The 24,042-nt window shown below is 42.5% G+C and overlaps 2 protein-coding genes across 6 annotated transcripts in view; both read left to right on the top strand.

Moving 5' to 3' along the window:
• Nucleotides 1-4,872, top strand: part of GHR (growth hormone receptor) — a 105,140-nt gene extending 100,268 nt beyond the window's left edge. For 4 of the 5 annotated variants that reach the window (XM_083402905.1, XM_083402903.1, XM_083402906.1 and 1 more), the window contains exon 9: nt 503-4,872. In XM_083402905.1, the coding sequence (XP_083259031.1) occupies nt 503-1,474 (972 nt within the window). In that variant the 3' untranslated portion in view covers nt 1,475-4,872. The remainder of the gene's footprint in view (nt 1-502) is intronic. The other variant, XR_014502790.1, reaches the window with a different exon arrangement.
• Nucleotides 4,873-9,629: 4,757 nt separating this feature from the next.
• CCDC152 (coiled-coil domain containing 152) overlaps nt 9,630-24,042 on the top strand; it is a 30,787-nt gene continuing 16,374 nt past the window's right edge. Inside the window, exons 1-9 of the mRNA XM_083403200.1 lie at nt 9,630-11,531; nt 11,709-12,083; nt 12,696-12,801; nt 17,191-17,259; nt 18,080-18,144; nt 21,235-21,337; nt 21,729-21,856; nt 23,072-23,158; nt 23,902-23,989. Coding sequence (XP_083259326.1) covers nt 12,021-12,083; nt 12,696-12,801; nt 17,191-17,259; nt 18,080-18,144; nt 21,235-21,337; nt 21,729-21,856; nt 23,072-23,158; nt 23,902-23,989 — 709 coding nt within the window. The 5' untranslated portion in view covers nt 9,630-11,531; nt 11,709-12,020. The remainder of the gene's footprint in view (nt 11,532-11,708; nt 12,084-12,695; nt 12,802-17,190; nt 17,260-18,079; nt 18,145-21,234; nt 21,338-21,728; nt 21,857-23,071; nt 23,159-23,901; nt 23,990-24,042) is intronic.

Here is a 24,042-nt window from a genome sequence, read left to right as displayed (position 1 = left end):
AGCAATTTGATGTGAGGAAAAGTTTGGGAACCAGTTGTCTAGGGCAGTGATGGCCAAACTTGGCCCTCCAGCTGTTTTGAGACTACAATTCCCATCATCCCTGACCACTGGTCCTGTTAGCTAGGGATGATGGGAGGTGTAGTCCCAAAACAGCTAGAGGGCCAAGTTTGGCCATCCCTGGTCTAGGGCAATGGCACACAGGAGCCTTCAATTATGAACCTGATCTCTTTTTCACGGCACACTAGCAGTACTCTCCCAGCCATATAGTGTGCTCTAACACACAGTTCGGACAGAGCTGTCAACGTTTCCCTTTTTAAAAGGGAATTTCCCTTATTCCGAATAGGATTCCTCGCAAGAAAAGGGAGAAGTTGACAGCTATGAGTCCGGGACTTCAGCTGGCCTTTCTATTGAACACATATAATACTGGCATATTTAATCATTCAGATAACTGTTGCTCCTCTCTTGCAATTTGTCATTTTATTTTTTTTAATTGGCTCTATAGAAAGGAAAACTTGATGAAGTCAACTCCATCTTAGCCAGTCATGGTAGCTGCATGCCACCACTGTACGGAGATGACTCTTGGGTGGAATTCATTGAGCTGGATATAGACGAGGCAGAAGAGAGGACTGAAGGATTGGATACTGACAGGCTCCTCAGCGACGACCGCTTGAAGTCTCAAGGCTGCCTGGGCGTAAGGGATGACGATTCTGGGAGAGCCAGCTGCTGTGAGCCGGATATCCCAGAGACCGACTTCAGTGCTAGCGACACCTGCGATGGAACCTCAGACATCGACCAGTCCAAGAAGGCAAACCACAAAGAGGAGGATCTCTTGGGCTTTGACCAGAAAGACGAGAAGCCAGCGTCAGGTCTTGAGGGGGTGCTTGATCACCCAGGCGAAAACGAGCAGCCCAAAGCCCATGTTTCTGAGGCTGACACTATCGAGACGACCAGCCTGCCTGTCAAGACCCAGCTGAGCAACCAGAATTCAATGGCCAACATTGACTTTTACACGCTGGTCAGCGACATTACTCCGGGAGGGAGGGTTGTGCTTTCCCCGGGGCAAAAGGTTAAGATGGGGAGAGATCCGAGCGAGACTCCGAAAGAACCAGTTGCCCAGTGCCAACCCAGCTTCGACCTGGACAGTGCCTATTTCTGTGAGCTGGATGTGAAAAAATGCGTCCCCCCTACACTTCACAAAGAAGCCGAGCCAGAAGTTCAAGACCAGAGCTTTCCTGAAAACGCTTACTTCACTGCCGAGAGCCTTACCCCTACAGCTGTGAATCCTGCGAGGGCAGCAATTCAGGAAGAGCCAGGAAGTGCCGAGGTGCTTGTGGCAGACTATACCTCCATCCATGTAGTGCAATCTCCGCAAGGCCTTGTGCTCAACGCCACCGCTCTCCCAGTGCCAGACAAGGAATTCATCGCGTCCTGTGGTTACGTGAGCACAGACCAACTAAACAAAATGCTGCCCTAGTTTTCCTTGGACTGAATAGGAAGTGGCGCCATCCCCCCACGCCTTCCCCACTCCTCAGTCCATGCCTCTGTGAGGCTCTGAAACACATGCAGAGCTCCCTGTGAGCAGGGGTTTCAATGCCCACTTTGGTGTGGAGCTACGTGTTCACATTGGAGGCCTAGATTCTTTGAACTGGGGAGTGTATATATTTCAATGGCATGGAGTTGGCTTGGGGAGTGTGTATGCTTCAACCAAAACAAACGCGTTCAGTATTTTCAGAGGGGTGTCGGCTAATGCAGTCCCTTCTCCGTTTACCTGAGATGTTGAATCAATCACAGTATTGCTGTCGTGTCTTGTACATATTGTCTTATGAAACGTCGGTGGGGTTGGTTCAGTAGCAGTGAGTGTCTTTTGTTATTTGTAGGTGTTGATTTGGGGTCATTCTTAATGCATTGGACGGCATTGTAACGTTACGTAAATCATCTTTATTCGAAAAGCTAATGTCAGGCGTTTTCTGCAGTTTGAGCAAGTTCATGTTAAAATTCTACCATATGCAGAGATGTTGATACTGGGAATTGAAGAATGAAATACTGGGAAGGACAGGGGGGGAATTGTTGGGCTAAATAATACATTTATTTTGATTTATATAAATATACATATTTTAATACTTTAGACAAGCAGGCATGGATATTTTATATTTACACTGCACACTGTAGTTTAATTATAATGATCCGTCTATGGAATGTATCTGCTGCAATCATTGTAGCAACTTTAAAAGAAGAAAAGAATATAAGGAGAATATTATTTTTTACAGAACGTTTTTATACCTCCACAAAAGCTATAGAGAACTAGTTGCTACACTAGTTTGTTGAGGCCTATTCGTTTCTTAAAAGTGCTATTCATGCTTCTGTATTTTACATGTAGCAAATCAGAACATGTACAAACCATACAAGATCTGTCACAAGAGTCTGTTGTTGTAACAAGACATAACACAGTTTGTATAGCAGTAAAAACTACAATGGGTTTGGATTTTTCAGGGCCTTTCAAGAACACTATCCACTTTTATGGGACGTTTAGAAAAACACACTGGCGAATAAGCGCCAGTGACTTGACAACACTATGCTTCACAACATATCCTGAAGTCCTTTCCTCAAAAAACTGTTGAGGACCTCTCAGCGCTAATATTCTCAGTGGAGGCTGAGCAGGGGGCTCCAGGCTGTTTGTAAAGCTCAGACTCCAAATCAGATGAAGCTACAGAACTCAGTACAGTATTGTTAACAGTGTAGTTTGTTTGTGTGTTTGTGTTTGGCATATTCTGCACGTCAGTTGTTCAGAGGCTTTAAAGAAGTCGCGTTGCTTACGCCTCATTTACAATTTACCTGTGTTTTTCTCTCTCAAGGTACGCCTTAACATACTTCAATCTCAAATTTTGTTTACATAATCGGGGGCTAAATTCAAAGACCCTGCAAACACGCCCCCCACCCCAGGCTTACTTTCTCCATGCTGCCCTTATATGCAGCTGTTTTTAGACCCAAAGCGTCTCCAACTCAGAATTTCTGGAGTCCAGTGTTCTGAGCTGTGGGGTGCAGGACGCAGGGCCCACTTCAAGCCAGGGGAATCATACAAATCTGCCTTAACTGAGCCCACATCCTGGATGCATCTAGTTCAATATTGCCTACACTTGAGTAGCAGCAGCTCTCCGGGAGTTTAGGCAAAGAACTTTAGCATAACCTACTACCTAATTGTTTCTTTTAAAAAGTGGAGATGAGAGAGATCAAACCTGGAGCCTTCTGCCACTGAGCTGTGGGTACAAATCCGTACCATACCGAAACATTGCTGTGAACTAGGCAGAACTCAAGAGCCTGCTACTGCTGTTCCTTGACCACAGGTCGCACATTCAACCAATAAAACGGTTGCTGGCTGTTGCATTGCCATCTCCACACTAATTCGCAGCCGAGTGGAGGAAATAAGCAGGACTCTCATGGGTGAATCATGTCCCACTGTGTTTGATGCATTAAAATGTATTTCACGATTGCAGCACTGGCCCCACAGAACTCCGTGGGACTTGCTTCTGAATAAACTTGCTTAGGATCACACTGAAGCAGTAGCAGCGTGGTTACGTGTGGCTCCTTGTTGATTTAGGGTTTCTAAAGCTCTGTCCCAAGTTGTCAAGTAAAGCCATGAAGTCATCCTGAGCAGGAAAGAGGAGATGCTGCTGGATCTTATGTTATTAGTAGCTTTCTTAAAGGTAAAGGTAAAGGGACCCCTGACCATTAGGTCCAGTTGCGGACGACTCTGGGGTTGCTGTGCTCATCTCGCTTTATTGGCCGAGGGAGCTGGCGTTTGTCCACAGACAGCTTCTGGATCATGTGGCCAGCATGACTAAGCTGCTTCTGGCGATCCAGAGCAGCGCACGGAAACACCATTTACCTTCCTGCCAGAGTGGTAGCCATTTATCTACTTGCACTTTGACGTGCTTTCAAACTGCTAGGTTGGCAGGAGCAGGGACCGAGCAACAGGAGCTCACCCTGTCGCGGGGATTTGAACCGCCAACCTTCTTTAACCCACAGTGCCACCCGCGTCCCTGGTAGCTTTCTTACTAGTCTCCTTTAGCAGTTGAGATGGGGAAGAGGAGGGGATATTAGCTGGAGGTAGCAGATGGGGTAAACCAGAAGTATCCCTTTCTCATATCATCTGGTTGCCTTCCAGGCTGTGATTATACATTATATTATCCAAAGGACCGGGTCAACAGTAACAGCCTTTGTCTCAGGTGAGTAGAGCTCTGTGAAAGCTGATCACAGCAAGCTGCAGTACGTGGCCTGAAACCATGTGTAAATGAAAACAAAATACTGAGTTTTATTATAGACCACAGTTGTGAATTTTAAAATCCAAGCATCTTGGATCATGTAAGCAAGTTTGAGAAGCAAAGCAAATTCGAGGGGGAGGCTCTGCAGGAACAAATCATAATTTGCTTCAGAAGTCAACATTGTTTTTTATGTACTTGCTATTTTAACAAATATAAATATTTTAAGCCACAAATAAGAGCAAGGGTGTGTTGCCTTCCAAATGTTTGAAACTGGGAAATTCTGCATTTGGCTCGTACTTTTAAGCTGATGTTTATTAGATACTCTGCTAATTTGCTGTTAAATTTTTCTAACAGCTGCCTTCTTTAGTTCTAGGCCCTAATGCCATTGAAGCTATGTGAGTCTCTCTTGGGGGCAAGCAAGTCTTATTGACAAGAGTGTTTCTATCACCAAAAACTAGTTAAATACCTCAATCAATCTCAGAATGTCATTTTGGTACTCTGCTGGTTACACAAGCCATTATACCCCAGTATAAAGATTTGTGTCCTTCTGTTTATATTTAACTTGCCTTCTGTCAGTGTTCCTTATTTCAATAAATTTATTTTCTTCAATCCATTATGACATCATTGCATATTTTATTGCACAAACTTTGCAGAGGGTGAAAACACATTTAATATTTTATTCTTTGACCATCACAATGCCACAGGTGTCATTCCTGTCCTGTAATCCTCACGTATGTAAGTGGGGCTTAGAGAGGGCATGACTGACAGCAACGATCTGAGAAAATTCAAGTGGCACAATCTCTTCCGCCTACTTTGAAAAGTTGTGGAGAAGAGATGCACGCTGTCCCACTCCAGCCCTCCACTCTCATCCCCGGGGAAACTGCAGCCTCAGCCAGTGAAACTTCATTGGAGACATTTAAGGGCCAAACTAGTTGCAAGCCAATGACTATGCACTTTTAAAACAATTTAAATAGTCTTGGGAAAACCTAAGCAAGGATTTTACTTTGTCACTCTCTGCCACAGTATCAAAAAAATTGCCCCTCCTAAACCTGGTACCTCAGGTTACATACGCTTCAAGTTACATATGCTTCAGGTTACAGATTCCGCTAACCCAGAAAGAGCACCACAGGTTAAGAACTTTGCTTCAGGATGAGAACAGAAATCGTGCTCTGACAGCTTTGCAGCAACGGGAGGCCCCATTAGCTAAAGTGGTGCTTCAGGTTAAGAACAGTTTCAGGTTAAGAATGGACCTCCGTAATGAATTAAGTATGTAACTAGAGGTACCACTGTACGTGTATTTAATGGGAAGTCTCCATTGGTACCTATGAGAGCTGCCCTTGATATGCAAATAGCAGCTTTGGAGAGGATTTTGTTGTTGTTGGGACTCTGGCAGGGAGAGAAAGAGTTAAGCTTCCTTTTACCACTGCGATCCCAAGGCAGCTGAAACTTTCAATACACTCTTAGTGTGTTGGGTGCTCCTTTGCCTACACGTCTACAAGTAACTTAAGGATTTTGCTTAAAAAACAAAGTAGAGTTCAGGAGGACACAGCCTACGCAATGCCAGCATTTCCAAATGTTGCACAGAAGGAGGAGGGTTTTTCTCCCCCTCCTGACTTGACACTGAAAGCACACTTTGTTCTTGCATTTCTCAAAGTTTCATTTTTACTGCAACAGCGTACTTACTGGCCACCCTCTGAGGAGCACATCATCTCCCTTGTGTCCATGTGTGAGTCACAGTGGTGAAGCACACACGCTAGCGCGCACAATGAGCAAACATGTGAGGGGTTCACGGGACCCTGCAGGCTCTTCCTGCCTCTCCTGCCAAGATGCACAACAGCTATGCACCCCCACCATCATAATCCATACATTTGGCTAGTGTGAGTGAAGACAGAGGTGTTGATGTAAGGGCATAGAGCTCTACATGCAAGGAGGTGGGGAGGGGGGAATCCTGCCACAATCAGCTCCCCCTCTTGCATGGAACAGGTCAACATGCATGCACTACCATATATTTAAACCATATACTGGCCACTGCAGTGCACAAGGCTCACAACCCTCCTGGTGCATTATTTCAACCTGTGGGGAGGGGTCACCTGAAAACACCCCCCTCAGGTACCCCTGGGCAACACATTGCTGTAGGCTCTATCCTTTCTGCTGTACATGGTATTCATTGACTCTTACTGTTCTAAAAGTCATAGAATCATAGAATCATAAAGTTGGAAGAGACCACAAGGGCCATCGAGTCCAACCCCCTGCCAAGCAGGAAACACCATCAGAGCACTCCTGACATATGGTTGTCAAGCCTCTGCTTAAAGACCTCCAAAGAAGGAGACTCCACCACACTCCTTGGCAGCAAATTCCACTGTCGAACAGCGCTTACTGTCAGGAAGTTTAGGTGGAATCTTCTTTCTTGTAGTTTGGATCCATTGCTCTGTGTCCGCTTCTCTGGAGCAGCAGAAAACAGCCTTTCTCCCTCCTCTATGTGACATCCTTTTCTATATTTGAACATGGCTATCATATCACCCCTTAACCTCCTCCTTTGGTTGCCCTCCTCTGGACACGTTCCAGTTTGTCAGTGTCCTTCTTGAACCGTGGTGCCCAGAACTGGACACAGTACTCCAGGTGAGGTCTGACCAGAGCAGAATACAGTGGCACTATTACTTGCCTTGAAGTCAAGAGAACCCTCCTTCAAGCATCCCCGATAAATGATTGTATGGAGATAAACAATCGGGGGGGGAGGGGAGACGGGGACATAGAGCAGGGTCATGTCACATCTGCAGTGTCTCTGCCCCTCAGCTGCCCACATGATGGAGCGATGTTTGCAAACAGGGAAGCCTGCCAAAAGCATATGGGTGCTTTCTGTCATCTGAATAGGGTAGTCATGGGTCTCAGGCTGTGTACAGACTAATGTAGTACACAACTGTAGTTTTTCTCAATCCATGATAATTCGTCCTCAAAACGCGGCTTTTGATCTAGATTTGTTCTAGATCCTGCTGTCAACAAGAGTGAATGTTGTTACTTGATACCGTTTGAAACTTTCCGCCTTGATTAGCTTATCAACCACGTCTGTTCCTGCACATGCCCCAGCTGAGTGAAGAAGGAAGCATATGCCCACTCACAACATCATTGGACAGGCCTGCATCTGTCTTCAGATGGACACATTGCAAGTAATGCAGAATCAATCTGCAACAAACCATTGTTTTTCAGAAAGAAACCAGTTTCTCCAGAAGGAGCGAAAAATATGCAATAGAATTTGTGTATGGACTGTACAGGGCAGGGGGACAATCAGGCTACATTGATTCTAGAATAAAATGTGTATTACACAGCCTTGCTTTACAGAGAACAGTATTCCATACTGAAGGGCTGTCAGTGAAGGGGTCTATGGTTTAAAGATAAGGAACCATAAAAGGAATGAGCAGGAGGGGTCTTCAAGGTGCCCATCAACACTGAGTAGCACCTGGCTAGCAGACTGAGCTAAGACACAAGTTGTGAGATGTGTTGAATTTCTATTTAAATTAATTATTTACAGATTTGTGTCTTTGCATGTAAATCACCATATAAAAATTGGATGGCATTTCGGGGGGAGATGCAAAGTTTCTTTGGGGACAGTGTCTAACTGGCCACCCTAAATCTAGAAGACTTATCACACAGGCTTCCCCATCTATGAGGGTCATCTGAGCCTCCCTATGGTCAGTGATCTTTTGTATGAGAAGAGGGTGGTTAAACGTTCCTTTAATTTTATATGTGATATACTAGTTTGATGGTGTGCTCTAAACAGCATCCTGGAAGCCTTCCCACTGCTGGACTTAACTCCCAATTACTTGGCCTGCTATTTTACAGGGTCATTGGCTAACAGTTTCTGACAACAAAGGCCAAAATAAAGTTATGTCCACAACACAAGCAGAATAACAAATGTGTTTGCTTTTTTCTTTGCTTTTTTGTCCCTAGAATCTCTGGCTAGCAACAATTAAGCTGGTTCCCTTCAATTTGTTCAATTAAGCAACCTTGAAAGGTGCCATTTAGCATTTGCAAACATTAAAATATGCAGTCACTTGCTTAAGCTTGCAAGCAGGTGTTCTAATGAGCATAATTAGTGTTGCCTGAGCTTGGAAAAACAAACTGTTGGGGTTGTGGAGTTTGCCGCTTGTGAACATGCATATACAAACTCAATTATAAAATGACATTATTGACCGTTTTAGAAAACAAGGCTTCTGTTGCCAGTAAGGAAGCTGCTTGCAAAGGAACAGCAAGTGGTGCCACACAAGATTAGATTCTCTTTCTTAACAGCTGTTCAGAGGGAGGATCCAATCCTTTGCAGTGCCAGTGCACCCCTCGACCTTTTCAAAACCTTACTTTAAGGGTTGCCTTTCAAATGCAGCTTTGATAAATCACTTTCTCCAAGGAGAAGTGCTAGCTTCCAAACATGTGCGCAAAGTCCTGCGTTCCGTTCTAGAAATATGTGTGAAAATTAACGTTATTAATTTTATCCGAACCAGTATTGTCTTAAAAACAAGATCTATGCAAAGAAATGGGTTCTGAACAACAACAACAAAAAACTATCATGGGAACTGGGTGCTGGGAACTATAGCTCTATGAGGGACAAACTACAGTTCCCAGAATTCTTAGGAACAGCATGTGCTTTAAATGTATGGTGTGCAGGCAGCTCTCTTCTAGAAAGGTGCAGGTAAGTTTCTTTCGGGCGCAGCTCAAAACCGAGGCGGGGGGCATCCATATTCCTTCCCTAACCACTTGGAATGTGTGGATGAACCTATTATCAGGCTAGCACAGGGGAAACACCCCTCTCGTTCCATTTAAGCCTTGAGTGGTTTGCTCCATCCATTGGTTCCTGAGGCAGAGACTTTTCCCGCCTTTTCTGGGCAGCAAAATATGTGGGTTTTCTGTTGAGAGGGAAGCAACTGTCACTCTGAGGGAAACGTTCTCAGAAGCAGTTTTGTGGGAATTCTCTTTGTAAAGGGGAACCTGTCTCAGAAATAATAATAATAATAATAATAATTATAGGTAGCGGCTTAGTTTTGCCCTAGTTTTCGAACCAACTCTGCTTCCAATTTTGACAAGTCACTTCAGGATGCCAAAGTTCCTCATGGCCCAAACACCAACCTCCCCTCAAACTTGTGTCTCTGAGTCCTCAGTCAATGCGTACCCTCCCTGTTCCCTATAAAATTTGTCACTCAATACTAACACATTCACTGACTCTGAAATGTAATCTGAATGAGTATATCCTTTTGAATATTGCCAGCTGAGCAGGAAAACACCAGGCCAGCATGCTCTTCTGCCTTTTAAAATACTTTCGATATATAGAAATAAGGTGGTGGCAAAGCATCCATTTCTTCCTTTCTTTTTTATGCAGCTACCACCTTTCCTCAACCCCCCCCCCCCCAAAAAAAAACACAACTCAAGTTCTTACATGGTTCTTACCTCACAACTTTGTGAGGTAGGTTAAGAAAATAGAGATTAGGCTAAGGTCACCCACTGAACTTTCTGGCTGACTATGGCTAAACATGATCACCAGCTCATTGACACAAGCAAGTCCAAACAACCTGTTTCTAAAAGAACCAGTTCAAAATTTGTCAGCCTCACTAACAATGCATGATGATCCTTTCTCATAAAAATAATGCACCCATCTTATTGTTCCTAACTGAGCCATGCATTTAGTGGGAGGATGAACAGGCATTCCTAGTGATTGACCAGTGAGGAAGGTTTTGCTTATTTGTTTTGTTCCTATTTAGGATTTTGAGTATATAAAACTGGTCCAGTAACCTTGCTCTGGAGGGATAGTTCATTCCAGAAAGAAATGCCTTATGCATTTGGACAAAAATTTCAAGAAGAAAATCTACAAATGCTAGCGATCAGCCTGTCAGGGAATATATTTGGCTTCCCTTGGGGCAGCTTTGGCTGGTGCTGAAGTGTTTGCTGCCGCCATGAAGATAACAAGGCATTTAAGTGAGACGAGAATTACAGGGTGTTTTGTAAACTGCAATGCCATGTAGAAAAATATAATAGTAAATAACAAGATTCTGCAAAAGAATCACAGTCTCTGGTTCCCGTAAAGAATAATACACTTGTTGCGGTGTATCAATATTATTTTTGGCCATGAAAGCTGGATGCCACAATAAATAACAAATCACAGGGCTCTGCCTTGTTTTTGCTACTATAGATTATAGCACTTTATACTTTTCATACTCCAGAAAACCCTGCTGTCAGGGCTGGCCCAAGACATTTTGGTACCTGAGGTGAACTACAAAATGTCACACACATACCCCGCCAGGCAAGAAGCAGGGAGTGGAGATCTGCATCCAGAAAAGGGGCAGGGAATCAAAACAAATCTTACACTATGGTTGAACTGGGAATCAGTGGTCATTGTGAGGGGGAGCGCTCTGAATCACACTGGGCTTAGCAGAGTTTAGGGATCCCAGAAGGCAGCCCCCACCATTTTACAGGGTCACCAATGTTATAAAGGGGCTGTTAAGTACTTCTGGCCTCTCTGAACATAATTTATAAGGTGCAGGAAAATGTTAATAAGTAAAGCATTTCCCGGATTTGGGGAATCAACTTCTGCGGCATCCTAACAACCTCACTCAGAGATGGGCCTCGCAGAAAGCAAACTTGAGGAGCTGTTTGTTCCCTTCCCCCCGTTCTTATCGTCAGATAGTTCTTCCTGGTGTTTGGTTGGAATCTCCTTTCTTGTAACTTGAAGCCACTGGTTTGAGTCCTACCCTCCAGAGCAGGAGAAAACAAGCTTGCTCTATCTTCCATGTGACAACTCTTTAGATATTGGAAGAGGGCTATCATATCTTCTCAAATCATCATGAAGCCATCACCTATTTTTTAGCTAGGGCACATCATTATTATTGTATGAATGGAGTGGAGAATCTTCTTCAGTGTGGAGGCTGAACCCACATCTGGGCAACCTTTAGAGGGCCACATGTCAGTCATGAGTGGGTTCAGAGGGCAGAACATTTAATATAAATTTTCCCTTTGTACAGGCTAGTTTCCACACACTCACAAACCCCTCTCTAGCCTCTAGCCTGGCAAGCAAGAAGCATTATCAGAGTTCAAGGACACTCAGGCAAAAGCACTTAAGGAGCTTGTAAAGAAGGGCCAGTGAAGAGCTGGGCTAGGGAGAGTTCCAACGGCCAAACAGAGAGGCCTGAATAGCCCCAATTGGCCCCCAAACCTGAGATTCCCCATCTCTGTTGTATGATACAGTTGATATAAAATAGTGTGATTTGACAAGGGAGGGAACGTAGCTCAGTAGTACACAGTGGCGTAGCGTGGGGGGTGCAGGGGGGCCGGGCGCACCAGGCGCAACATCTGGGGGTTAGGGTTAGGGGGCGCAAATCCACAGGTTAGGGGGCGCAAATCCACGGGTTAGGGGGCGCAAATTACTTGCCTTGCCCCGGGTGCTGACAGCCCACGCTATGCCACTGGTAGTACATCTGCTTTGCATGCAGAAAGCCCCGGGTTCAATTTCCCAGGCCTCTCCAGGCAGAGCTGTCAATGTCCCTCCCTAGTCAGTAAACTACGGTAGACAGTAAACATTACTGAGATAGGTGAACCAATGGTCTGACTTGATCTAAGACAGCTTCCTGTGTTCTTGTGCCATCCAGTGAGTTCATAACCAGGAAGGGCTTAAAATGCAGCAAATGCAATCCTGTAAATGTTTGCTCAGAAGTTTTTGCTATCTGTTGTTGTTTTCATCTCTTTAAATACACTGTATATTACACAGGAAACAGCTAAGCAGTCATGAAGAAAATCAGTGTGGTGAATCTTGATGCACTTTTAGAGGGCTTTTTAAATATAGAAAAGGTAAGAAGAGTATAGATCCTTTAATTGTTATGCCAATGTGTACGCACACAGAGAGAGTGCTTTTTTCTGGGGGAACGCAGGGGTACACATATCCCTAAAAATTTTGTGAATCTTTGTACTTTTGTCCATTTACTGTATTTATTTTTCCTGATTTGAACTTTAAAATGGTGATTTTCTTGAGTCAAAATGAGAGGACCCCTATGCGGTTGTTATACACACACATACCACACCACACATATACATATACACCTATGTATATATATGTATTGTGAATCGCTTTAGGATGCCTCATGGGAAGTGATTTGTAAATGAAATAAATAAATAATACAAGAAATAATTGCAAAATGAAAGACAGCTTAAAAAAAGAGTAAAGTACAAAAGTCAGCAGATGAATTCAGACATCACCCAAAACACAGCTGTAGGTTCTCTATGAAACCTTTCCACAATTGCTCTGAGGTAACTTTTTGTGGTTAATGCTCTCAGGTCTCTAATTAATTGTTGCCTAAACAGCACATGGCTAGACTTTATTGCCTAGGCCCTAGAGGGACTGTGAAGATGGGAGGGTAATGTTAGACAATTTGTTAAATTTTGAATTCTCAACTTTTCTTACAGAAAATATCAGGGCTTCATGGAAAAAATAATATTCTTAGTCTTCAGTTAGATGAAACAAACAAGTTACTGACAGCAAGCCAAATGAAGGAAGAGTCAGCTAAAGAAGGTAAGCATTCCTTGACATTGTTTTTATAACCACAGATTTGATGAGGTGGACTTGTGCCTATTAAAGTTTATTCCATAATAAATTTGTTAGCCTCCACGGTGCTACATGGCTTTATGTTGATTTTGCTGCAGCAGACTAACCTGGTTATCTCTCAAAGTTTATCAGGTGTATTAAGATAACCAAGCTCTCCAGAACACTTTATCAGGTTAGACAGTAAAAAAAGGGGGGTGGGCAAAAGATGTGGCTGATGATAATGCCGTGAGTCTGCATCTGGTCAAAGTCTTAAAATAGAATGTGGGAGAAGGCAGCAGACCCTCCAACATTTCTCCAATGAAAATAGGGCCGTCCCATTCCATAATGATAATTTTACTATTTATACCCCACACATCTTACTTGATTGCCCCAGACACTCTGGGCAGCTTCCAACATATATAAAAACATAATAAAACATTAAACATTAAAAAAAAAAAACCTTCCCTATACAAGATTACCTTCAGATGGCTCAGGGGTTGGATAACTCTATACCCTCCAATTTTTCTCCAATGAAAATAGGGACATCCTAAGGAAAAGTGGGACATTCCGGGATCAAATCAGAAACTGGGATGGCTTATCTAAATCAGGGAGGTCCCTGGAAATTGCGGACACCTGGAGGGTCTGAGGCAGCTGACACTCAAAGGAGCCTCTTTAAAGTGCTGTGCAGGTATCATGTTGGTACCTGCAACATGTTGTCTGCTAGGAAGAAAAATAGATTCTACGTATCTGGATATATGAAAACTGATTGCTGTCCAGGTCTATTAGCATCCTTAGGTGAAACACTAGGATGTTTTAATATTAACAAAGGTGAAAATTAATTTATATACTATGGTAGGTTTAAAAAAAAAAGTCCATAGAAGTAAAACTGTAACTTAGCAGTTGTGGAGATGTTTCTTCTAAGAATAAAGCCTCTTTTCTATTGAAAAGCAGTTTATGACCTCAAACATATGCATTCATGATGTGTAGATAACCTGCGAGGAGCATTTTTTTCTTGTTCTGCTCTTCAGTCCAATCTTTTGCAGGTTTTCTTGTAAGTAAGCCCAGTGAGTTACCAGTAAATAGGACTTGTGCCTCCTAGTTAAGTGTGCATAGAATAGCAGGTCTTGTGTAATATATCACAAGAATAATGTGTCGCCTGTCTTTACTGCAAGAATTCATTCCACAATGTAAACAGTACTAAAAGTGTGAAGCATTTTAGGATGAATGCTAAAATCGATTATATTTTTCTGTGAAGGGCTATGTCTGGATTATATCTTTTGTAAAATAAATGTTCTTTTGGTGTGTCTGATCTTAGTGATCTGCAAATCTGCAGATGAGCTGAGAAGGACTGTAATGGGGGGGTGGGCATGGAACAATTTACAGCCTATGAAGCATGCTTCAAATGCTAGAGCAGACTGGGGAAAACTGCCTTTAATCATAGATATTTTGACATGGCAAATGATATATTTGACCAACCATTCCAACTTCTGCTAATACAAAGGCGTTTCTTGTGAAGAAAGGGAATGATATAAAAACACAATGACAGCTTTTGACTTATTAAGCATTGGCTGGGTTTTTTTACATTCCTGGTTTAGACAAGGACTAGCAAGTCACTGGAGTCCTCCATTAAATACAGTGGTACCTCAGGTTAAGTACTTAATTCGTTCTGGAGGTCTGTTCTTAACCTGAAACTGTTCTTAACCTGAAGCACCACTTTAGCTAATAGGGCCTCCTGCTGCCGCCGGAACACGATTGCTGTTCTCATCCTGAAGCAAAGTTCTTAACCTGAAGCACTATTTCTGGGTTAGTGGAGTCTGTAACCTGAAGCGTATGTAACCTGAAGCGTATGTAACCTGAGGTACCACTGTAATGTGATGGAAGCAAGCAATGCAGATATTAATGCAATCTTCTCCATAAATTAGGGCTGCTGTAGGTCTGAGGGGTCCCTAGGTAATAAGCTTCATATTTCAAAAAGTTCTGTCCATTATACACTTGATCCTCCAGCTTTGCCCATGAGCCTCCAAATTCTGCCTTGGCTTTGCCTGCCCTTGTTCCAGGGCTAGCTAGCATTTTTAAAAAGTTTGCAATAGGATATTAACATAAGATAAGTATCTGATTATGGAACAGTACTTCCTGACTTGGTTGCACTACATTTGATGCATTCCAGATTTAAGACCAAAATATGTGCCTTATTTTGCAAAATGGTATTGTGAATTGGCATGCTATGCTGACATGTTTTCCTTTGACTTTATTGTTTTTTCTACTTGTATTGTTATGGAAAAAATAAAAACTCAATAAAGGTAAAGGACCCCTGACAGTTAAGTCCAGTTGCGAACAACTCTGGGTTTGCGGCGCTCATCTCACTTTACTGGCTGAGGGAGCCAACCTTTTTCCGGGTCATGTGGCCAGCATGACTAAGCCGCTTCTGGCGAAACCAGAGCAGTGCACAGAAACGCCGTTTACCTTCCCGCCAGAGCGGTACTTATTTATCTACTTGCACTTTGATGTGCTTTCAAACTGCTGGGTTGGCAGGAGCTGGGACCAAGCAGACATTAGCAAGATGACTTTGAGAGCCAGTGTGGTGTAGTGGTTCAGAGTGATAGACTTGTAATCTTGGGAACCGGGTTCGCGTCTCCGCTCCTCCACATGCAGCTGCTGGGTGACCTTGGGCCAGTCACACTTCTGTGAAGTCTCTCAGCCCCACTCACCTCACAGAGTGTTTGTTGTGGGGGAGGAAGGGAAAGGAGAATGTTAGCCGCTTTGAGACTCCTTCGGGTAGTGATAAAGCAGGATATCAAATCCAAATCCAAAAGTGTTGGATAGTCTTCCTAAAGTAATGCTATCACATGATTAATTGATCTTTTTAAAAATCAACAAAAATTTCTTATCCATTAAGTCTCTGTGTTAATAAAACAATAGCAATGAAGGCAGAATGTTTTAAATGTAATGCATGTGTGCACTACATCAGCCATAATTGTGGGGGCCGGGCACCCACAAAGTCAATGAGAAAAGCCGGCAGGTGGAGGGGTTCTGGGATGCTGAGGCAGGGTCTCTCTGTCTGTCTCGGTGTCTGAGTCCCTCCTCCTGGAAAAGGGTGCCTCGCTGGCTGCGGAGAGGAGGAGGAAGAGGAGCCGCTGCCACCAGCCACTGCAATGCGGACATGTAATGTCACACGCACATGTCTGCACATAGTGTGTGTGACATCACACGCACTACGCTCAGACGTGTGCATGAGATTTCACACATCTGCATTGTGGAGGCAAGCACCCACAATCCAGAGGGCAAGTTGGCACCCCTGCAATGGGGTGCTCTTTTTTTAAAATAAAAAAGTCAAAACAAGGAATCAAAATCAATTAATAATCTCCAAGGTGCGTTTTTCCAATATGTTCCATCTGGGAGATGGTTTGGAAACTAGAACAGGTGCAAAGGCATTGGCTGTTCTCATCTAGACAATTTTGCGGGGGGGGGGGGGATTAGGAAGAGCAGGGCCACTGGAGCTTCTCCTATGAGGTACAGAAAAGATATCACTTTAATATGAGTTGTCGCATACATTGTTATGTGGCAAATAAGGGAAAATGAAAGTGAATGAGTCTATAATGCTACGTGGAGGTGTTCCTCTGTACATGCATCTCAATATAAAGCAGTGCTTTGTATTTTTATAAGTAGATTATAGAAGGCATGAACGATATGGGGATGCCAGAGGTCCATCTTGTGTTCACTTCTTGAAACTGCAAGAAGCCCTATGAAACTTGAGAACACCTCTTTAAATGCAATTATTCTGCTGATTCTTAAATAGCGGGCAAACTTGTAAAATTTCAATGATGTCTACAAAGAAGATGCATAATTTAGAAAGACAGCATCCTGTATAATTTTTCTTCATTACACCAGAACAAGGAAGTATTTATTGCTGATGACTAAGATAACTTTGTGGGTGGTGCTGTGGTCTAAACCACTGAGCCTAGGGCTTGCCGATCGGAAGGTCAGTGGTTTGAATCCTCACAACGGGGTGAGCTCCTTTTGTTCAGTCCCTGCTCCTGCCAACCTAGCAGTTCGAAAGCATACCAGTGCAAGTAGATAAATAGGTACCGCTCCGGCAGGAAGGTAAACGGCATTTCCGTGTGCTGCTGTGGTTCGCCAGAAGTGGCTTAGTCATGCTGGCCACATGACCCGGAAGCTGTCTGTGGGCAAACACCGGCTCCCTCGGCCTATAGAGCAAGTTGAGGGCCACAACCCCAGAGTTGTCTGTGACTGGACAATGGTCAGGGGTACCTTTATCTTTGCCTTAAGATAACTTTGAATGTTATGGTGCAGTTTAATAATTATTAAATTATTGCAGTAATTCAAGTGTACCAATTTCTCTTTTTTTCTTCTTAAAAGAATGTGCTACACTCCAAAATGTGATTAAAGGTCTCCAACAAACTATAGAAAACCAGTATAATTTGAGAGGTAAATAAAAGCTAGCTGCACTGTTGATGTTGTTCTTAATGTGTTTAGAGACTGCTCTTGTTTGGACTAGAACACAGTATTTGGAATAGAGCTTCCAACAAGGGTTGACTACAGTATGCATATAGATATGCATCAGCAAAAGTAGTTGCATTTAGGCATCTCTATTAATCTTCTTCAGTACAAGTTGCATACAGCTCAGTCTTGTGTGTCTGGCATAGGATGCTGCTTTGGTTGAAAACCTCTGCTTGTGTGTCATTGGCAGATGTTGCACAAGGTTATTTCCATGTCTTTATCAATTTTTTTGATGGCATAGTCACCTGGGTGGTTGGGGAGATAATCCAGTACAATGCTGGTGAGTGCATAGGATATGGAAAATGACAAGGAGTTCATAAAGTTCCTGACTCTCCCACTTCTTGCCTCTTTTGCTTACTTGCATAGACATTTATTTAGTTATTCAGTCTGTTAGTTGCTTTATATCAAAGAAAGCTTCAAAGCAACTTAACAAGCTAAAATGCAATCTGGTAAAATCAATAAAAAGCCAAATAAAAAATAAAAAATATATACCATACAAAATTCCTAAATTGATCATCCAACAATAGAATAAGAAGGGGACGTTATCTTAACTTTTTTAAAGCCCCATGCATATACGCTCTAGTGAGCATTCAAGATGTCAAGGGCTGTTATTTAGTCCATATATGCCTCCCTCTTTTCTTTCTTTCTTTCTTTCTTTCTTTCTTTCTTTCTTTCTTTCTTTCTTTCTTCGTACAGAACATGTACAAAATTTTCTTACAGTCTGACTGTCAACTATTCCCTTACACAGATGAAAGTGAGAGACTGAAGAACACAACTCATAATTTAGAAGAGAAACTAAAATCCCAAGAACAGGTGAGAGCATCCATCTTCAAAACCTTAGGTTTCTTTCTATGGAAGACTGTATGGAGAATCAACCTACTTTCTAGACAGAGGAGTTGTCTTTTGACAATTTTTCATTTTGATTTTTTCCCCTTATATCAGCATTGTCATCTTCATTGTTATGAGCTACTTGACAATAAGCAGATTAGAGTGTTGGTTTCAAATACTTGGTCTTAATTTGTTTCTGGCTCATCTTCTGACATCGCAAACACTTGTTCCCATGTATCTATCCAAAAGAGTAGGGTAATAGATTAACTTCTTCATTCCGTGTGGCATTATACAATCATGGTGGAAGTCACAACCTTTTCAATACGTATAATCCTGCATAAGGTAAAGGTAAAGGGACCCCTGACCATTAGGTCCAGTTGTGACCGACTCTGGGGTTGTGGCGCTCATCTCGCTTTATTGGCCAAGGGAGCCGACGTACAGCTTCCGGGTCATGTGGCCAGCATGACTAAGCCGCTTCTGGCGAACCAGAGCAGCACACGGAAATGCTGTTTACCTTCCCGCCAGAGCAGTACCTGTTTATCTTCTTGCACTTTGAGGTGCTTTCAAACTGCTAGGTTGGCAGGAGCAGGGACCAAGCAACGGGAGCTCACCCCGTCGTGGGGATTCGAACCGCTGACCTTCTGATTGGCAAGTCCTAGGCTCTGTGGTTTAACCCACAGCACCACCCGCGTCCCTTATAATCCTGCATAGCAACAATAAATTGCAAGTGTGTAATCTTCATTTTGGAAAGGAAGGACCACAGTCACAGTCACACGGTATGCTTTGAATGCAAACCCAGGTTCATCCCCTATTAAAAGGGCTTGGAAAGACACCTGACCAAGAAGTTCGTCTAGTAGTCTGATGTGGCATATAGCAGTTTTACATTTTCTAAGTCTTTTTTCAAGTTTCATTTAAAGTTGTAAGCTGCAAACAAGTTCAGCCAAAGTAAATATGTTCCACTGACAACTGGAGTAAGGCTGCAATCAGTCAGAAAAGTTGCACAGGCAGTAAAACATGGCTTAGTTAAAACATGGTAGAAGTTCCCAAACGGTTGGTAAAGGAACACAAGAGAGGCTTGTGAAAGCCATGCAGCTGAATTGGAGCAACCACCTCAGAGTTCCTCACACATCAAGTTCACAGTTAGATTGGGTGGAACAAAGGCTTGGTTACCTATATTCTCCCAAGGTAAGGGGAAGTGACATAGCTAAGCCTGGTGGGACAACTTACTCTATGGTATTAACACCTTCGTGCATTAATTATACTTAAGAATGCTGGTTATATGAGGCTCGTTATCCCACAGATCTTCCCTTGCTGGTGATCTTGCTTGGATAGAGGTGCTGCAACTGATCCAGCAGCCTCATTTCCTCGGGCTGTTATGATTCCTTCACTTCTGCAATTTGAAGGCAACTGGTAGTTGGAATCAAGTGTTTTTCCAGCCGAGAGCACATAGTAAACTCCTGTTTGGCTACTCCTCTCTGGCCAGTGGATAGGTCCAGGCTGGTCTTCACCTTGGCATGATATTCCTGGGAGATACAAATCCAACCAACAATCTCCCAGCAGCCCTCTAGCCAATGGATGGATTAACCATAGTGAATGAGACCATAGTGTGCCTTCCTCCTGTTCTGAAATCCCACAGGCACTGATAATTGGGCAAGTATAGTTATTTTTTCCGAAGGAGTGGGAAAGCAAACAAGCTTTGTGGTGTGTGAATTGGCCCCATAATCTGGGGGTTAAATAATAATAATAATAATAATAATAATAATAATAATAATAATAATTTATTATTTGTACCCCGCCCATCTGGCTGGGTTTCCCCAGCCACTCTGGGCGGCTTCCAACAAAGATGAAAAATACACTAAAATGTCACATATTAAAAACTTCCCTGAACAGGGCTGCCTTCAGATGTCTTCTGAATGTCAGGTAGTTGTTTATCGCTTTGACATCTGATGGGAGGGCGTTCCACAGGGCGGGCGCCACTACCGAGAAGGCCCTCTGCCTGGTTCCCTGTAACTTGGCCTCACAGTGAGGGAACCGCCAGAAGGCCCTCGGAGCTGGACCTCAGTGTCCGGGCAGAACGATGGAGGTGGAGACGCTCCTTCAGATATACTGGACCGAGGCCGTTTAGGGCTTTAAAGGTCAGAACCAACACTTTGAATTGTGCTCGGAAACGTACTGGGAGCCAATGTAGGTCTTTCAAGACCGGTGTTATATGGTCTCGGCGGCCGCTCCTAGTCACCAGTCTAACTGCCGCATTCTGAATTAGTTGTAGTTTCCGGGTCACCTTCAAAGGTAGCCCCACGTAGAGCGCATTGCAGTAGTCCAAGAGGGAGATAACCAGAGCATGCACCACTCTGGCGAGACAGTCTGCAGGCAGATAGGGTCTCAGCCTACGTACCAGATGGAGCTGGTAAACAGCTGCCCTGGATACAGATTTGACCTGTGCCTCCATGGACAGCTGTGAGTCCAAAATGACTCCCAGGCTGCGCACCTGGTCCTTCAGGGGCAGTTACCCCATTCAGGACCAGGGAATCCTCCATACCTGCCTGCCTCCTGTCCCCCAAAAACAGTACTTCGGTCTTGTCAGGATTCAACCTCAATCTGTTAGCCGCCATCCATCCTCCAACTTAACTTAATTTAAATTAAATTAAATCCAGTTGTTGCAGCTAAAGTTGTGATCTTATGTGCTCTTAAAGTAAGACTTATTGAGCTAAAAAGGACTGGTTTCTTTAAAGGATTGTCACTGTAAACTAGGTGATGGCTGTAAACTAGCTGCATTATTCCTGTTCTATAAATTGAAACCTTGGGTTCTTTGGTCTCTGAATGAATTCATTACTTCCAAAGTTAATTCCGAAAGGAGTGTTGGTAGTTCAAATACATGTCAAAAAGAGGATTCAGGGAATTTTGTGGCAACTGAAATCCGTTTAGACAGATCAGTTGCTTATTGTTTTATCATCTCTGCTGCTGGAAAGCTTTATGCTACATTATATAGTCTCATGATTTTAATTGTATTGTCATTTTAAACTACCTAGAGAATTTGGCGTTTTGTTTCAAAAGATTGCTTAAATCAATTTATAGGAACATAAAAATATGGTTGATAGACTCATGAGAGAAATTGAAAAGAAGGAGGAGGAACACAAGCTTGAACAATGGAAGCTGCACTATGACATGAATAAAAAATGTAAGCATAAATTGTGTACACTATATGTGAGTGATGCTGAGATTTCTCATATTTTAAAGCAAAATTTTTGGTACTACATACGGTAGTTCTTTTTCACTAATGAACAGTAGTCTCGGAATTAACTATGGTGGATAAATTCGAGCTTATCTGGATCCCCTAAAACTGTTGTGCATTAACCAGCATCATCTTTGATGAATCTGCTCCTCCAAGGTTTTTTTTAATGTTTACATGTTGATTTTTTTTGTATCTAAAATTAAAAAGTTTCTTATTTATTATCCCTGCTTTTCTTGCAAATGTTTTGAGCAACATTTTCAAACATACAGCTTATCATCACCTTAAAGCCATTTGATTAAATGTAATGAATTTTTACATTATTTTAATTTTGTTCAAGTTGAAGCCATGGAGAAAGAGCACAAACTACTAATAGAGAAAAAAGATATGGAGATTTTAGAATTAACTAAACAACTCAGAGCACAAGAAAAAGAAAAACAGGATGAGATAATCAAATTGCAAATAGAGGTACAGTATGCACTAAAAACTCAAGATAGAAGCCAGAAGATAAAAGATTGGGTCTGTTTTATAAAGAAGTATACAAATACAAGTCGTAACTTGTAAATAGGAAGTATAACTTTTTAGGAAGAGCCTAGCTTGTTGTTTTACTGGATAAATTATAAGAGCCTTATAGCAGGCTGTTATTCTGCCATAACTGAGAATAATTTCCACTGAAATTAATTAGATGTAATCTAAATAAATGAGTTTCAGATTGAGTTATTAGAATTAAGTTGCTTATAATTTTTGTTTCCTTGTTATACTTCTGAAAAAGCAGTGGGAGCAAGAAAAATATTTTGAGGTGGTTTGTTTGTTTTTTGTTTTTGTTTTGCTCCTAGCAGCACTGAAAATGTACTCATACTTTGAATGTTTTAATATCTACCTTACCCTCTTTTGTCACATGGTTGCAAATTTCCCCACTGCTGCCTATGAATTTAATTATAAACTTCAAAACACGCATGACCCAGCCAATAAATTTATATTACATTTAACAACGTAAGAAGTACCCGGCTGGATTAGACCAAAAGTCTATATAGTCCAACATTCTGATCTTACATGGGCCAACCACATGCCTATGGGATGTCCACAAGCGGGATTGGAGTATAGCAATGCTCTCCCACTCCTGTCCCCTAGCAACTGGGGTGCTGAGATGCACCATCTCTGATACGTTGGTAGTACAGCCATCTTGGTTAGTATCCATTACTGGCTTTATCCTCCATGAGTTTAATTCCCTTTAAAGCCATCCAAGTTGGTAGCCTTTACTATCTCTCATGGTAACAGCGTCCAGAATTTAACTATGCACTGTGTAATAATCTTCTCAACACCATGCATAATTTTTGCACCTCCCTCTTATCCCTTTGCCCCCCCCCCCAGTCCAATAGCTCCAAGTAGCCTTTTCTCATGCAAGTTTCTCCATTTTGGTCACCCTTTTGTAGCTGCAGTATCCTCCTTGCATTATGGTGAACGAAACTGTAGAGTTTTCCAAACAACCCTCTTAGGTAGATTAGGCCCAAGGGGGTGCTTGGCCCAAGGTAACCCACTGATCTTCATGGCTAAGTGGGGATTAAACCTGGAGTTCATCCATCCTAGTCCAGTACACCACACTGGCTCAAGAATAGTTAAAGTAGAAATATTTGTATAGGTTTTTCCCCATTATCAACATACTAACATGTGTTTTTGTTTCAGTTCAATGCTGAATTGGTAAAGCTTCAGACCAAAATGCCCAAGTCCTATCCAAATCCCACTTCACTGCCGCAAAACATTTACCGAAGGGTATGTTTTCCAGCACTTTCTAATATCTTAAATGTCTGGGTTTCATTAAATACTTGGGTGGCGCGCAGTATTTCTGACAATGAGATTTGACTTTAAATGTTGTGTCTTGCCCTCATCCCTATATATTAATATCTCTGAAAGTGTAACTCATTGGGCCCAGTTCTCCGATTCCTCTGAGTGCCAACCATTGGGGAAATCCCCTATCTAAAATGGCTTCTCTGTTCATTTTTAAGACTAACCTGATCTATATGCACTCCCCCATTTTTAATGGCATGTAAGCACTGTGTACACATGCATCAGGGTGACATTGTCTGCAACTCCCATCCATTTCTGTAACACTGAAAAATATGCAATAATTAATGTACCCTGGTTGTGGTATTTTTAATTTCAGGCTTTGCAGAATTATTAAATGAAGCTTTTAAAATTCCTTTGGCTGTAGAATAGAAGTGGCAAGATGGGTACAGAAAGAAATGTAGCAACTTTTGAGCACCAGGAGGTGCTTATCATAGGTCTCATCCTCATTGTTTGTGCTATGTTTTAGGCAAAAACTATGGAGTTAATTAAGTTCTCTAACTTCCAGTGGGACCACCAAGCTGACTCAGTGCCTGGATGTCATATAATACATACAAACTTTTGAAAAGTATTTGTAGATTTTTTTCAAAAGCAATGACACCTTTGTTTATATACACTATCTTGGAACCAAGTTCTAATGGGAAATAAAGCGTTTGCTTTAATCTTTGCAGAAGCTTCAGCATCTTCAAGAAGAGAAGAATAAGGAAATTGAAGTTCTCCGTAATACCATCAGAAACTTGGAACAGAGGCTTGGCAAAGGTGAAGGTGTCCATTTCAAATGTTGACAGTTTTGAGAATTACATGAAAACTGT

Source organism: Podarcis tiliguerta (assembly GCF_965153285.1).
Source record: "Podarcis tiliguerta genome assembly, chromosome: 11".
NCBI lineage: Eukaryota > Metazoa > Chordata > Lepidosauria > Squamata > Lacertidae > Podarcis > Podarcis tiliguerta.
Note: the sequence above shows the minus strand (reverse complement) of the source record. Positions and strands in the feature narration are given on the sequence as shown.